We start from the raw sequence: 14,148 nt of genomic DNA, 5'->3' as shown, positions 1-14,148 counted from the left end.
TGTGTATGTGTGTGTGGGTGGGGGGATATATGTGTATTGAGAGTGTGGGGAGTGAGTTGGAGGGTGGGGTGGGCTGCTTTTAACTATGTAAAGCACTTTGTGCTACATTTTCTCTGTATGAAAAGTGCTTTATAAATAAAGATTGATTGATTGATTGATTGATAAAATATTTCCCTGATCTCCACACTCCGTCTCTTGACCACGAGGTCAAGAGGTCACCATACGTTGCGCTGTGTCACTCCTCGGCCCACTCAGCGCTTCTATGTCCATTAATGGCATCATGGACATCGGGCCACCGCCCCGGGGTCCACTGCCCTCGTGATCACCTTTTCCAACAATCCTCTGGCACCAGGAATGAGAGGCACAGTTAACACAAAGGGGCAGGATCAACTCTATATGTGGTGTTTTTGTGTTGTTGTGTGCAGGCACTGGATTGGATCCAGGAGACAGGTGAGGTTTACCTGGCCACGCACACGTCACCCGGTGACAGCAGCGAGGAAACACAGCAGCTTCTCAATGACTACCATCACTTCAGACTTTGTGCCAAAGTATGTCCTCTGTGTGTGTGTGTGTGTGTGTGTGTGTGTGTGTGTGTGTGTGTGTGTGTGTGTGTGTGTGAACAGACAGATGTTCACCCTACACACTCTGATTTGTATTTGGACTTCACTACCAGTCAAACGTTTGGACACGCCTTCTCCTTTAATGGTTTTTCTTTGTCTTTACTACTTTCTGCATCGTAGACACAAACTGAAGACATCAAATATCTGAAGCAGATTTATAGAATTATGTAGCAAAGCTCTGTAAAAAACTCTAAAGTCTCATATTTTAGATTCCCCCCTTTCTTTGTTGACAGCGCTGCAAACCTTCTCTCAGGTTTCACCTCACAGGTGAGCCTGTCAGGGTTCATGGTGGGGTTTGTTGCCTTCTTAATGACGTTGGGACCATCAGTTGTGCTGTGCAGCAGTCAGGTTGGTGCACAGCTGACAGGCCTGTTTGACAACTGTTAGAATTCATATTACGGCGAGAACCAATCAGCTGAGTGAAGAGAAACAACAGCCCATCATTGCTTTAAGAACTGAAGGTCAGTCAGTCGGAAAACTGCTAAAACTTGTGCAGTCGTAAAAACCATCAAGACCACGATGAAGCTGTCTGACATGAGGACGCCCCAGGAAAGGAAGACCAGGAGTCCCTCTGCTGCTGAGGATACGTTCATCCCAGTCACCAGCCTCACAAATCACAAGTTAGCAGCAGCTCAGATCAGAGCCCAGATAGCAGACACATCTCTGCATGTTCAGAGGAGACTGTGTGAATCAGGCCTTCATGGTCAGACAGCTGCTGAGAGACCACGACTGAGGAAAAGCAACAAGCAGAGATTTGTTTGGGTCAAGAAACACAACGAATGGACTTTAGACCATCTGTGCTTTGGTCTCATGAGTCCAAATCGGAGATGTTTGCTTCCACCTGCCGTGTCTTTGTGCAACACAGAAAAGGTGAACGATGGTCTCTACGTGCATGGTTCCCTCTGTGAAGCATGGAGGAGGAGGTGTGATGGTGTGTGTGTGTGGGGGGGGTTTGCTGGTGACACTGTTGGAGATTTATTCCAAACTAAAGGCAGACTGAACCAGCACAGCTACCACAGCATCCTGCAGCCACATGTCATGACCCCAAACACCTCCAGGCTGTGTGAGAGCTGTTTGACCAAGAAGGGGAGTGATGGAGGCCTGCACTGTCACCTGACCTACACCCAGTGGAGATGGTTTGGGATGAGATGGAGCGCAGAGTGAAGGCAAAGGACCAACAAGTGCTCAGCATCTCTGAACTCCTTCAGGACTGTTGGAAACCATTTCAGGCGACGACCTCATGCAGCTCACTTTTTGTTTACTGCATAATTCCATGTGTGTGTTCATTGCCTTCAATGAGAATCTACAATGTAAATAATCATGAAAACAAAGAAAAACCATTAAAGGAGAAGGCGTGCCCAAACTTTTGACTTTACTAGGCTTAAAGTTTTGGTTTGCATCAATTGTTTGGTCATTTTCCACTTTCACACGTGGGTCTGACAGCAGAGCGGTGAGGTGGGTCATCAACACCTCACAGCTTTCAAGCAGTTGAGGGATGATTATGATCAACCCTCAACATGTAAAGAGTGCAAAATCAGGAACGAATCTGAATATAGTGAAAATAGTGATTAATATTAGAGGATGAGTAGACTGTTAACTGCTTCTAATAAAACTAAACACTCTGAGCAGGATTTCCTGGTCAAACATGGGAAAATGTTACAGTTCAACTCAAAATGTGTTTGTAGAGCACACTGAAGAACAACAGAGTCGACCAAAGTGCTTCACCATCAGTTAAAACAACAGAAAACAATAGAGGAACAAATTCAGATAAATAAGACGACAGTGAATTAACAAGAAAAACATCAAACAGGCCTGATGGTACTCAGGGTCAGCCAGGGTCAAAAAGTGCGTTTTAAGACGCGATTTAAAAGACTGAACCGAGTCTGACGTACGAGTCTCCTCTGGCAGATTCTTCCAGTCTGGCTGCTGCTGCCCGAGCTCCTCTGTGCTTCCAGACCTGGTTGTGCTAAGAGCATCTCAGTGCTCTTTTGTCACACATGTTGAGGAGTTCATTTAAATAACAGGGCGCCATATTATTTAAAACTTTCAATCTTAAACTCGACATTTTACAGGGAGCCAGTGTAATATACTTACATATCTATATTATTGCTAATATATGTTGTAATATATCTATATCACTAAAGCACTTCTGGGTGGATGCAAACTGCATTTCGTTGCCCTGTACCTGTGCGTGTGCAATGACAATAAAGTTGAATTCTATTCTATTCTATTCTAAATTTGCTAAAACTGGAGTTACTGATAAATGCAGACACTCCACAGATAGACGTGAACACCTGCAGTGAATCATCTCCAGCGTGACAGAAGAGAAGCAGCTACACCCACTGGTTTCATCTTTGTGCAGAAGGATGTATATGCGGTCATAATGAGCCCACACAGAGTGGGACCTGACAACAGATACGAGATATTCAAAGATGTACTTACAAATGTCCCACAAGATATTAGTGTGTTTCACAAAGGGCCACGTAGGGATGCTGAACATCAGCGACTCCTCAGCTTCTGTAATTTGTGTGTCTGACAACATCCTGCAGCAAACCAAGGAGAAGGTGAAGCTGCTGATCCAGCTGGCAGACAGTCTGGTGGAGAAGGGGCACGCCCACGTGCTGGAGCTGAAGCGCTGGGTGAGCACGGTGGACCGCAGGTACCGTGACTTCTCTGCACGGATGGGCAAATACCAGGAGAGCCTGGAGAGGAGCCTGGGAATGAGCTCTGAGGTGAAAACAGCAACACACACTTGTGCCAGTGCAGTCCCAGAAACATCTTCTGATTACTGGCAGAAATGATGTTCTCTGTGCAGGACAACAAAGACCTGGAACTGGACACCATCCCTGCCAGCCTGACAGATGACCCGGAGGTCAAACTGCGTGACCCCAACCATGAGGTCAACGAGGAGAAGAGGAAGTCTGCCAGGAAGAAAGAGTGAGTTTGGAAAGAAAGGAGGACCGAGTCATCATCATGTGTCACTACAGTAGTCCACCTCGTTCGATCGCAGCCACTCACATCCACTCACATCCACTCCACAGACGAGGTCGCCTCTGCTCCTGTACAGGTCACGGGTGTGAAAACAACACAAAGTTATGATACATACAGATTCGGTGGGGGTGTTACTGCAGTGACTTCAGCTGTCTTCTGTTAGAGTGGCTGCTGTCTGTGGAAGCGTCACACGTTAGCTAAACCAAAGTCTGCACACTGACGTGACGTGAATGCATCCTTACAGCTGTGCTGCTTTCAGTCGTTTTGCCTTCACGTGTTTCTGAGGATCAGTCTTTGGTTTGCGTTTTAGTCTCAAGTCTTTTCCTGTCTCAGGTTCATCATGGCAGAGCTCTTGCAGACAGAGAAGACCTACGTCAGAGACCTTCAGGAGTGTTTAGAGGTGAGAACAACGAGCGAGTTTGTTTGTGGACATTAGTACGTTTGTGCTGTGTGGCTGACGGCTCTGTGTGCCCGTCAGACGTACCTGTTGGAGATGACCAACGGTGTAGAGGAGATCCCACCTGGCATTGCTAACAAAGAGCACATCATATTTGGTAACATGCAGGAGATATATGACTTCCACAGCAAGTGAGTGACGTTTAGATTAGGTCTGCAGCTGAATGTGCTGTCTGTGTGTGTGTTCAGTTGAGCTCTGAACCCTGTTAATATACTGTGTGTGTTCATGCATGGGCCACCCCCCCCCCCCCAGCTGTCCACGACAAACTCATTTGTGTCTCATCTCTTTGTGGTCCCTGCACAAACCCACGTATTAGTTCAATGAGCAGCAACGCTTTAAACTCATTCACAGCATCTGGAGGTTTCACATATCACCATTCTGAACAATGTCTGAGTTACTTGAGTGATTTACAGTAAAAATATACAGTCTGTTTGTTTGTGTCTTTGCAGTACTTTCCTAAAGGAGCTGGTAAACTATGAGCAGCTTCCAGAGGACGTGGGTCACTGCTTTGTCACCTGGGTGAGAGTCACAGTGGAAACACTGTTCAGAAAGCTTTCGAGTATCATCAGTAGCTCCTAGTGACGACATTGTAAGTGTTATTTTAGAGCAGGTTAGCCCCTAAACTTCCTCTTCTCTTAAATAAACCTCCTGAAAGCTGTCAGCAGAATATGAAGAAAGGACAGCTGTGACATCAAAGTTGAAAGGAGGCTGTATTCTTGTGTGATACTGCAACAAATCACAAGATGGCGCTGTGGTCAGCGAGTTAGCGTATCTGTTCTGGTAGGTGACGAGCCCGTAGGACTGCTTCTGTCCACAGCGAGGCTTCGGTCTGTTCACATGAAGCACTGCTAGGATCGAGCACAGTGTGAGCAAATGACTGTGCTCGAGGTCATGCTGGGCAGTTACAGGCACCTCCATCTTCACAGGAAACTGGCACACAGTGAAGAAATGATGGAGCTGTGACTCTGCAGCTCACCAGGAACAGAACAAGCAAGAAAAAGGTTTAAAATGCAGCATCCAAAGCACAGAGTGGCTGCAGTGGAGAGGTTTTTATGTTACAGCTCTGCTGCTCGGTGCAGCTGAAGGTCAGCAGCGCCCACACGGCAACACAAAAAATAAAACAGCCATTTAAGAAGCCATTAAAGCAGAGCAAAGACAGGATCTCAGTGAATGCATGAAACACTGTCCTGCAGTCATGCTTCTTATCTGTTTAACCTTCATCGGCAAAGTGTGCACACACAGTATCAGCTGTTTTATTCTATCACGGTTATTTTGGGGCATTTTTATGCAGCTGTTGGATGGTTGAGCAGTGATGAAAGACGGGAAAGTGGGGAGAGGGGGAAAGACAAGGACTGCAGGTGTGAGTCAAACCTGCACCGTGGCCACGTGTCACACTGAGCTGAACTGGCGTCCCAGGTAGCTGCAAGTGTAAGCAGGGCGTAAAGCTGCCTCCTCTCCTTTTCCAGGCTGATAAGTTCCACATATATGTGGATTACTGCAAGAACAAACCAGACTCCAGCCAGCTGATCCTGGAGCACGCAGGCACCTTCTTTGATGTGAGTATCACAGCACCATCGAGGCTTCTTGTCCCCGCCTGTCGTTTTCTTTTGATTGACGTTTGATTGTTCTGGGAAAAAATATAAGATCATGTTACATCTGTATCTCCATGTTTGTGAAGCTAACATCTGTCTCATGTTTGATATATTAAAGTGGCTCCGATGCAGGACACTTGCTGAGTTAGTTACTGAACAGCTTGTGAAAACATAGAGCAGCTGACTGCAGCTCCCAAACACTCTGATGAAGAGGAGGAAGCTTCACTTTATAGATGAGGATGTACTTTTCTAAGAACGAGTCAGATTTCTCAGTTTCATTTGCAAATGCTTGTTTAGCATTTTTACAGCATCAGCTGGCACGTTCTGGGCTCCTTTAAACTCGGGCGACCAATCGTCCTCTTTCTGCACTTGCTGTAAAAGCCTGAGTGACATGTTTTATTTCATGAACCGCACCGAGGAGGCGTCGTTTAAATATGTTATATAGCACTTTCTTACTCTTCTGAGCACTCAACTTGTGCATTCACCCATTCACACCCATACTGCATTGGATAGCAATTTGGGCAAGTTGCTATCTAGTATCTTGCCCAAGGATATTTGGCATGCAGGCTAGAGGAAGCCAGGAATCGAACCACCAACCTTCCGATCAGTAGATGACCTGCTCTACTGCCTGAGCTACAAGTTTTTCATGACTGGGCCAATCGGCCTCTTTTTTGGGAATCAAAGTATGGTCACGGTTTTTTAACCCCATTAAAAGACCTGATGCTGTTTTTATACTAAAGAAGCTGATTGGATCAACACACACTCGCTGTGTTACACTCAGCGTGCCGGGTTCATTTGTCGAGCACATGTGGAAGACAAATAGACTCAGTGGCATGCTGCGATTTCTCCCTGTACGCACAAACATTGTGTAATTGCTCTTCTGTCAGCAGATGGTGCTGTTGCACTGACGTTTACAAGCGTTGGACATTTAATATACACATTTCTGCTGTGTGCAGGAGATTCAGCAGAGACGAGGACTGGCTAACTCAATCTCCTCCTACCTCATCAAACCGGTCCAGAGGATCACCAAGTACCAACTACTGCTAAAGGTGAACAGAACCAGTGTGGGTGAATCCGCCCACGCGCTGAGTGGGAACTCGTAGAACGTGTGGTTTAAATGGAGCAAATATTTATAGATCGATCCCCTTTCATCAGTTTTAACATCTCGTCCTGTCCTCCTGCAGGAGTTATTGTCCTGCTGCGAGGAGGGAAAGGGAGAGATCAAAGACGGTTTGGAGGTGATGCTCAGCGTTCCTAAGAGAGCAAACGACGCCATGCATCTCGCCATGTTAGAGGGTAAGAGACCGTCCTCGCACACTTCCTCCTAGCACCGATGTGAAACATGGTTGTTCATGCTCGGCTCTTCTGTAGGCTTTGAGGAGAACCTGGAGGTGCAGGGTGAGCTGATCCTGCAGGACAGTTTTCAGGTTTGGGATCCACGCTCGCTCATCAGGAAGGGTAGGGACCGGCACCTCTTCCTGTTTGAGTTCTCTTTGGTCTTTAGCAAAGAGATCAAAGACTCAGCTGGCAGAACCAAGTACCAGTACAAGAACAGACTACTGGTGAGCGGGTGGTTTCAGCCACGACTGATGTTCTCGCTGTGTTTGTGTCCACATACATGTAGAAATAGCTGTTGTTGCTTTAACTGTACCCCCTCCCTTACTCTTCCCGCAGACGTCAGAGTTGGGGGTGACTGAGCACATTGAGGGCGACCCTTGTAAATTTGCTGTGTGGGCTGGAAGAACCCCATCCTCTGATAATAAAACTGTGCTGAAAGTACGTGAAATTAAATGTAAACGAAAGTCTGGGCTCTCTGCTTTCATCAGCTGGGATATTAAAGCTGTGACTTCTCCAGGCATCCAGTATGGAAGCTAAACAAGACTGGATTAAGAACATCAGGGAGGTGATCCAGGAGAGGATGACTCACCTGAAGGGGGCGCTTAAGGAGCCGCTTCACCTGCCTAAAACACCAGCACTGACCAAACCCAGGAATAATGCTAAAAGGTGAAGAAACACATACTTTTGCTGGGATTACTGTAGCACACAGTAGCACACAGATTGATGGATGAAGGTTCGAGTCCCGGCTCCGACAGTCTCGGTCGTTGTGTCCTTGGGAAAGACACTTCACCGCCTACTGGTGGTGGTCAGAGGGCCCGGTGGCGCCAGTGTCCGGCAGCCTCGCCTCTGTCAGTGCGCCCCAGGGTGGCTGTGGCTACATGTAGCTGCCATCACCAGTGTGTGAATGGGTGGATGACTGGATGTGTAAAGCACTTTGGGGTCCTTAGGGACTAGTAAAGTGCTATACAAATACAGGCCACTTACCATTTACCATTTACCGTGGATTCACCGTGACAGAAACACAAGCGTGGGCACAAAGGGAGCGGTAGGACTGTCCTGTTATTACCGTCACAGATATGTGGAAGACTGAAGCTGCTGAAAAATAGAGAAATAAGCAGCGTTTATTTTAACCATGACTCAGTGTTAGCCTCACAGCAAGAATATCGTGGGTTTGTGTGGAGCATTATGTGTGGGCGTACTCCGGCTTGTACCTGCAGTCCACACACATGCAGTTAGTGGGGTTAGGCCGTAAACTGGGCGTAGGTGTGCCTCGCCTCTTGCCCTGTGGAAGCTGACAGAGGCTCCAGGCCCCCTGACCCTTAACTGGATAAGCAGGAGGAAGTGAATGGGTTCTAATTTACACGATGAATGAAGACCGATGTTTGTATTCATGTTTCATTCACAGGTTTCAGATAAACAGCAGTTATTTTAAAGTGTGCCACAGACATTAAGTCCTGTAACTTAACAGCAACCCATTCTGTGACATCACATGTGCATCACATGAGTAGAGCTAGCTTAGCCGTTTCTGCTGGGTGGAACGGGAATCGGACCAAAAGGACATACAGAGGACATGGAATGATATGAAATGTGTAAAAAATGATTGTTAGCCTCGTCAGTAAGGCCTTTCACATTCATCCTGGTTGTGCTGTGTGTTTCTGCAGGGAGGGAGGTGAAGACGGAGACAGTCAGGGAGACGGCAGCAGCCAACCAGACACCATCTCAATTGCATCCAGGACATCCCAGAACACTGTAGACAGCGACAAGGTAGGAAACACCGTCGCTGAGCATCTGATACTGACGAGCTGACGACCCACAGCTGTATCAGCGCTACAGGGTTTCCTGTGCAGCTTAAGTGAGCAGCAGCAGGGGCTGGGCATGCTCACTGTTTGGAGTGTGTGTTCAGTTCACACATGTGAACGAGAAGTCATCAACAATGCTGCCAGAAAAACAATCAGTTGTGAAAGCCCTTTTCAGGCTGTGTGCAGGCACCTGCACGGACTCCTACCAGGCAGCCTCTGACATCAAAGTAAGACCTTTTGTTGCTGCTTTAGCTGTATGAAGGTGCAGAATCCAGGTCTTATCTTATCGCTGTTTTTCACATTCTTATGTTTAACTTGTCCAGTTACTCGGAGCCATAGACACGAACACTCAGGCTGAGGACGGACACTTGGCTCCAAACTGTTGTCACTCTGTGCACTGATGACATCACATTCGCTGCAGCTCAGTTTTATGTTTGTCAGCGATAATTAAGCACAGGATCACATGGTCAACTGCACAGATAGATGAGTCTCATTTCCGTCGGTGTCAGTCGCAGGTGGAGGTGTGTTCGTCCACGTTCACTGCCAGAAACAACTTTGGCCTCTTGAGCCTTTCCTCTGCTACGAGTTCTCCATCTTGAGAGCTTTTTAGGCGCTTTGTTTTATTTTTTCCTTTTAAAAAAATGTTTACTTCATCACGAGGATGAGCTCCTTATATGAGGAAGCTCAGTGAATATGAGCAAACAATCAAAAGGGCATAATCGTAGACATGAGTTTGGTGCGATTCTTGTCTTGGCTGTTTGTCAGCACACACACACACACACACACAAACATGGAAAACCTGACACAGATGTCAGTCATGGCCTCCTGCTGTAGAGTTACATGGTGTGTCCTTTTCACAGTGCAGCCCTCACGCCTACACGCTGGCTCGCCTCTAAATGTCAGCAGCACACACAGAATCACACCAGACTCTGTTTGTCTGAAACATGCGTCCACACCGTGCATGTAGACGCCATCAATCCCACAGGCAGCGACGCTCTGACCTGTGTTTTTTACATGTGTGTGGACCCCACCTCTTTCTGTCCAATGAAAACAGAATGAGTTTTTCCAGTCCTTTCTGAGTGTGGGCGTGTTGTTGCTCTGCTCTGGTTTATTGTTTCTAGGATTTAGAAAACTCCAGCTTGCCTATTTTTGGAGCCTCCTCTGCTGTTGTCCAAAAAACCAAACCTCAGAAGTAAAAAAGCTTTTGTCCTGCAGTTTGCTCTGATTTATTTCACAGCTTCAACCGTGAGAGTCACATGTCTTTATTTCTGGTTTCCGAGTCTTTACATTGAGCTGTTTTGTAATTTGGTGGTAAAATAGGGACAGTGCTGTGAGTTTTCATGCTAAAGTCCTTTGCTTAGAGCTGTTTGTCTTTTCTTGCAGTTCATGATTGTAGTTTCTGGACGAGTATTTTCCCCAGAAGCACAATGAAACATTGTTTTTTGCTCATGTGTCAAGGCTGATGCTGTAATCGTTTGTTGTGTTCCCATGGCTCTGCTGACCCGCAGGGATTTATTATCATACAAGTGCATCAATCCCTTGTGTATCGTGGAGACAGCTGTATTAAATCAATGATCTGAGCAGACATGTTTGTTCAGTACAGCAGTCGTTCTTAATGTGTACTCATTGGTTCTCTCAAACTTCTCCATCAGCAGTCTGAAGCACTAAAATGTTCTCAAATCAAATCTCATTACTTCATATGTGTGAAATGTGACTGAATTCATTAGAAAGCTTCTTACAATCTGTCACTCAGGCTGCGTTTTTCTTTGGGAACTGTCTTTGCAGTTTTTTAAATATTCAGTCAATCACGCAAGGAAGAGCATGCAAGTGAACGGCTGTAAGCAAGAAGTAGTGTCCCTAGAAAAGATAAAGTAGTCAGTCTGACCCAGTCCTGGAGAAAGCTCCAACCCAGATGAAGGCCCAGCATGAGTAGTGGTCAGAAGAAGGGAAGAAAGGTAACTGGGGACAAACCGAGCCAATCCCGCTTTGCCTGCTGCGCAGGGACCAATTCAGGGGACAAAGACAAAGGCAGGGACCAGTTTGCTTTTTGGGACATTTTTGTTTGGTGATGTGTGAATTTCCTATGTGCTGTGGCTCTAAAAGGTTGGGAAACACTGCTCTATGTAGAGGGTTGGTAACTCTACCGTGTGGTATTGGATTTTCACTCTCATGTACGCCTCAAACCTGACTGGTCGTTGGCAGCAGGCGGCTGTGTGCAGTCTGTAAACACTTCAGCAAACTGTCACAGACATTTTAAGTTCATTGATTTTGGCAAATAAGCTGATCAGGCTTTGCACTTACAGACAAGTTTCTGAGAGTTAGCAGCTGTGTGACGGCTGATCATCGTGCAGGATCTTTGTACGGCGTCAAGAAGGTGAAAGGACGGTTCCACAGTGTGTGGCATCAACTTCAAACATGGAGGAGGAAGGGTGATGGTCTGGGGCTGTTTGCTGATCCAGGGTCAGTGACTGAACCTAAACAGCTACCACAGCACCATGAAGCACCATGCAGCACCATCTGGTATGCACCCAGTTGGTCGGGGGTTCATCCTACAGCAAGATAATGACTTTCATTTCAGTGCAGTGAGACAAACGGGATACTATTCAATAAAACCGGAAACACTGGGGTTTCCAAAGTCTGTTATTACAATCTTAAAATGACGTCAGCATCTTTTATAGGAGATTTAACTTCAGGTGTAGTGAAGAGTTGAGTCACTGCTGCTGTGAGCCAATCACACTGTTGTGTTCCTGTTTCTCGTTATTCTTCTACCTTATTCTAGTTGCTCCGTTTCTTTGCCGCTTCACTACTCCCTCAGTTTTCATCCGATTTTCACCATTCAAACTTTAAGCTGTTCTGCTCATTCTGCTAACGCCAGCTGTATCTTTTGGTGCTGATAACTTTCATACTTTTTGAGATATTAAGCTTTTTATGCAATTTTTTTTGATGAATGGGACCCATTATCAGTGTGGGTACAGGACACGTGAAAGCCTCGCCCAAGCACAGGCTGCTCAGGGTTGTAAAGTGCTAGAAAAATTCCATAACAGTATATAACAGTACTGAAAGGGACTAAAGAGAGAGCCTATTCTCCTGTTTCGGCTTCTTTCTCTGGCTCCCTGTTGAATCTGGAAAGGATTTAAATCTGACTTGTCCATTGTCTTGAATGATCAGGGCCGTGTTATCTTAAAGACCTGATATTACTACAACAGTGCACCTCGCTCTCACGCTGTCCATGTATTTGTGGTTCCTAGAGTAGCAGAGCCTCCAGCTTTCAGACCTGTGTGGGACACGGACACGATCTCTGCTTTAAGATTAGGCTTCAAGCTTTCCTTTTGCCACCAGATTAGTTTAAACACATAACAACAAACTGGCACGTACGTTCACACTGACAGATTAACTGAGGTGGAGGGGGCCTGTCAGGGTTCTCTTAGGACAGCTTGGCTCCTTGTTGTTCCTGTGACACCTACACCATGGGTCTGTCACTCCCTCATCATGTATGGAAGCTTGTAAGGGATTGCTCTGTCATATTTATGCTCTTTGTTTTAAATGAAGACAAAGGCAGCCCAAACCACAGTTTAACACAGCCACACTGTCTTTGTTGGTTAAACACAGCCTCACCAGTTTGATGTGATGGGCATCATGACAGTAGTTTTTAACTTCCTGTGGTAAGCTGGGTTTCTTCTTCTATGGCTCATTTAAAAGGCACTTCTCATGGGTCTAAGCAGCCTCTTGTAAGTATCGCAAATGGCTGCGTCGTTTAGTTCTGACAAACTGTCAGTGTCACAAATCTAAGGTTGGAAATTGTAGGTTTGCAAACAATAGTCATGATTATTTCTTTCCTTTTATCCATATTTTTGATTCTGATTTCTTTCTTACATCGATTTAGTTGTGAAACGGTCATTTTATTCATTTTAACTTGGTTATCTGAGTTACATGTATCTAGTTTGAGCGAGGTCATCTCTAACGTCGTGGTATATAAGTCAGTCTCTGGAGTCGTTCTGTGATGTTGCTTTGATATAGTGAGTCACTGTGGTTTAGTTATTTAAAGCATTGTTCCAGCGGCTGATGACTTGGTCTTCACTGCTCCGCTGTCAGAGCAGTGAAGACACGTTTTTATCCTGAACTTTTACTTTAATTGAACATGGTTCTCATTTCTAAGCCAGGCGCAGTAATGCATCCTCACAGTCTGCACATGCAGAGATGAATATATCAGCGTACATAAAATCCACTGACAGAACAACAACCCTCACGACCGCCTGATGCCGGGAGATTTGACCTGGGCTGGGTTATCATAGGAAGTGTACGCCTTGGCGGTGAACCAATCAGTGCCTACGACACAAACCCCTCAGAGCAGAATCCTCCTCTTTGATCCATGTACGCTGCATGAAGACCCAAACAACAGTTGGACGGGCCGCTTAATAATAGCAGTGACAATAGTAATGGAGACAATAGTGAGCATGGAGGCATACTAGCATACAGCTCACTGCATAGCTGCTAGCTATGATCTCCAGTGTCTGGACTGCCACAAGTAAAATTACACTTCACAATTACACGGGTCGCTCTCAGGAGCTCAGTGAATGCCAGTGTGGTACCGAGCCAGGATGCAACCTGTGCAACAACTCGACTAAATACTCCACAGTTAACTGTAACTGGTATTATAACAAAGTGGACTGGACTGAGAATGACACCATTTCAGCCACAAAGTGATTGGCTGCGTAAAATCATGGTCAGTGGGCGCTGAGGTGCATAGTGCTCAGAGATCTGACCTTCTGCAGACCTCCAGGCTTCAGAGAAGCTTGAGGGCGGTGTGCAGAGAGCTCCATGGACTGGGTCTCTGTGGCTGAGCAGCTGCATCCAAGATTTCCATACCAGCTCTCAGATGCAGTGATCTAAAGCACACCAGCACTATGCTTGGCCCTCAGCTCCGCTGAAAGCAACTCTTACAATCCAGTTCAGACAATGTGATGCTCCCAGCTTTGGGAGGAGTGTTTGGGAATGCCCCTTCCTGTCCCAGCATGACTGCACCAGTCCATGAAGACACTCACTGGTACTATCAGTACGTCCAGACACGTCTAGAAATGTGTCTGGACTATTTTAATATATAATCAAAATATAAGATTGTAAATGTATAAAATGTCTATAAAAGTTGGACCAGATCACTTGGTGAGGACGTCCTTCCTCAGCAGCAACTGTTTACACGTGTTCTCATGAATCGAATGCATTCACACTCAGACCGAAGCCTCACAGCAGCCATCTGCTGATCATATGACTGTGGTGTCACACACTCATCTGCATGTGCTCTCTAACCACTCCCCCCCCACACACACACACACACACACACACACACACACACA

The 14,148-nt window shown here is 46.2% G+C and overlaps 1 protein-coding gene across 4 annotated transcripts in view; it reads left to right on the top strand.

Moving 5' to 3' along the window:
- The window catches only part of kalrna (kalirin RhoGEF kinase a), a 163,587-nt gene that overhangs the window by 102,648 nt on the left and 46,791 nt on the right, over nt 1-14,148 (top strand). For 3 of the 4 annotated variants that reach the window (XM_005750789.1, XM_005750788.1, XM_005750790.1), the window contains exons 26-38: nt 426-548; nt 3,170-3,352; nt 3,436-3,557; nt 3,945-4,011; nt 4,090-4,199; nt 4,518-4,587; nt 5,535-5,624; nt 6,617-6,709; nt 6,845-6,956; nt 7,032-7,222; nt 7,335-7,436; nt 7,516-7,664; nt 8,660-8,762. In XM_005750789.1, coding sequence (XP_005750846.1) covers nt 426-548; nt 3,170-3,352; nt 3,436-3,557; nt 3,945-4,011; nt 4,090-4,199; nt 4,518-4,587; nt 5,535-5,624; nt 6,617-6,709; nt 6,845-6,956; nt 7,032-7,222; nt 7,335-7,436; nt 7,516-7,664; nt 8,660-8,762 — 1,515 coding nt within the window. The other variant, XM_013915327.1, reaches the window with a different exon arrangement.

Source organism: Pundamilia nyererei, unplaced genomic scaffold (genome assembly GCF_000239375.1).
Source record: "Pundamilia nyererei isolate P.nyererei 1_Seehausen unplaced genomic scaffold, PunNye1.0 scaffold00287, whole genome shotgun sequence".
In the NCBI taxonomy this organism is placed as follows: Eukaryota; Metazoa; Chordata; class Actinopteri; order Cichliformes; family Cichlidae; genus Pundamilia; species Pundamilia nyererei.
Note: the sequence above shows the minus strand (reverse complement) of the source record. Positions and strands in the feature narration are given on the sequence as shown.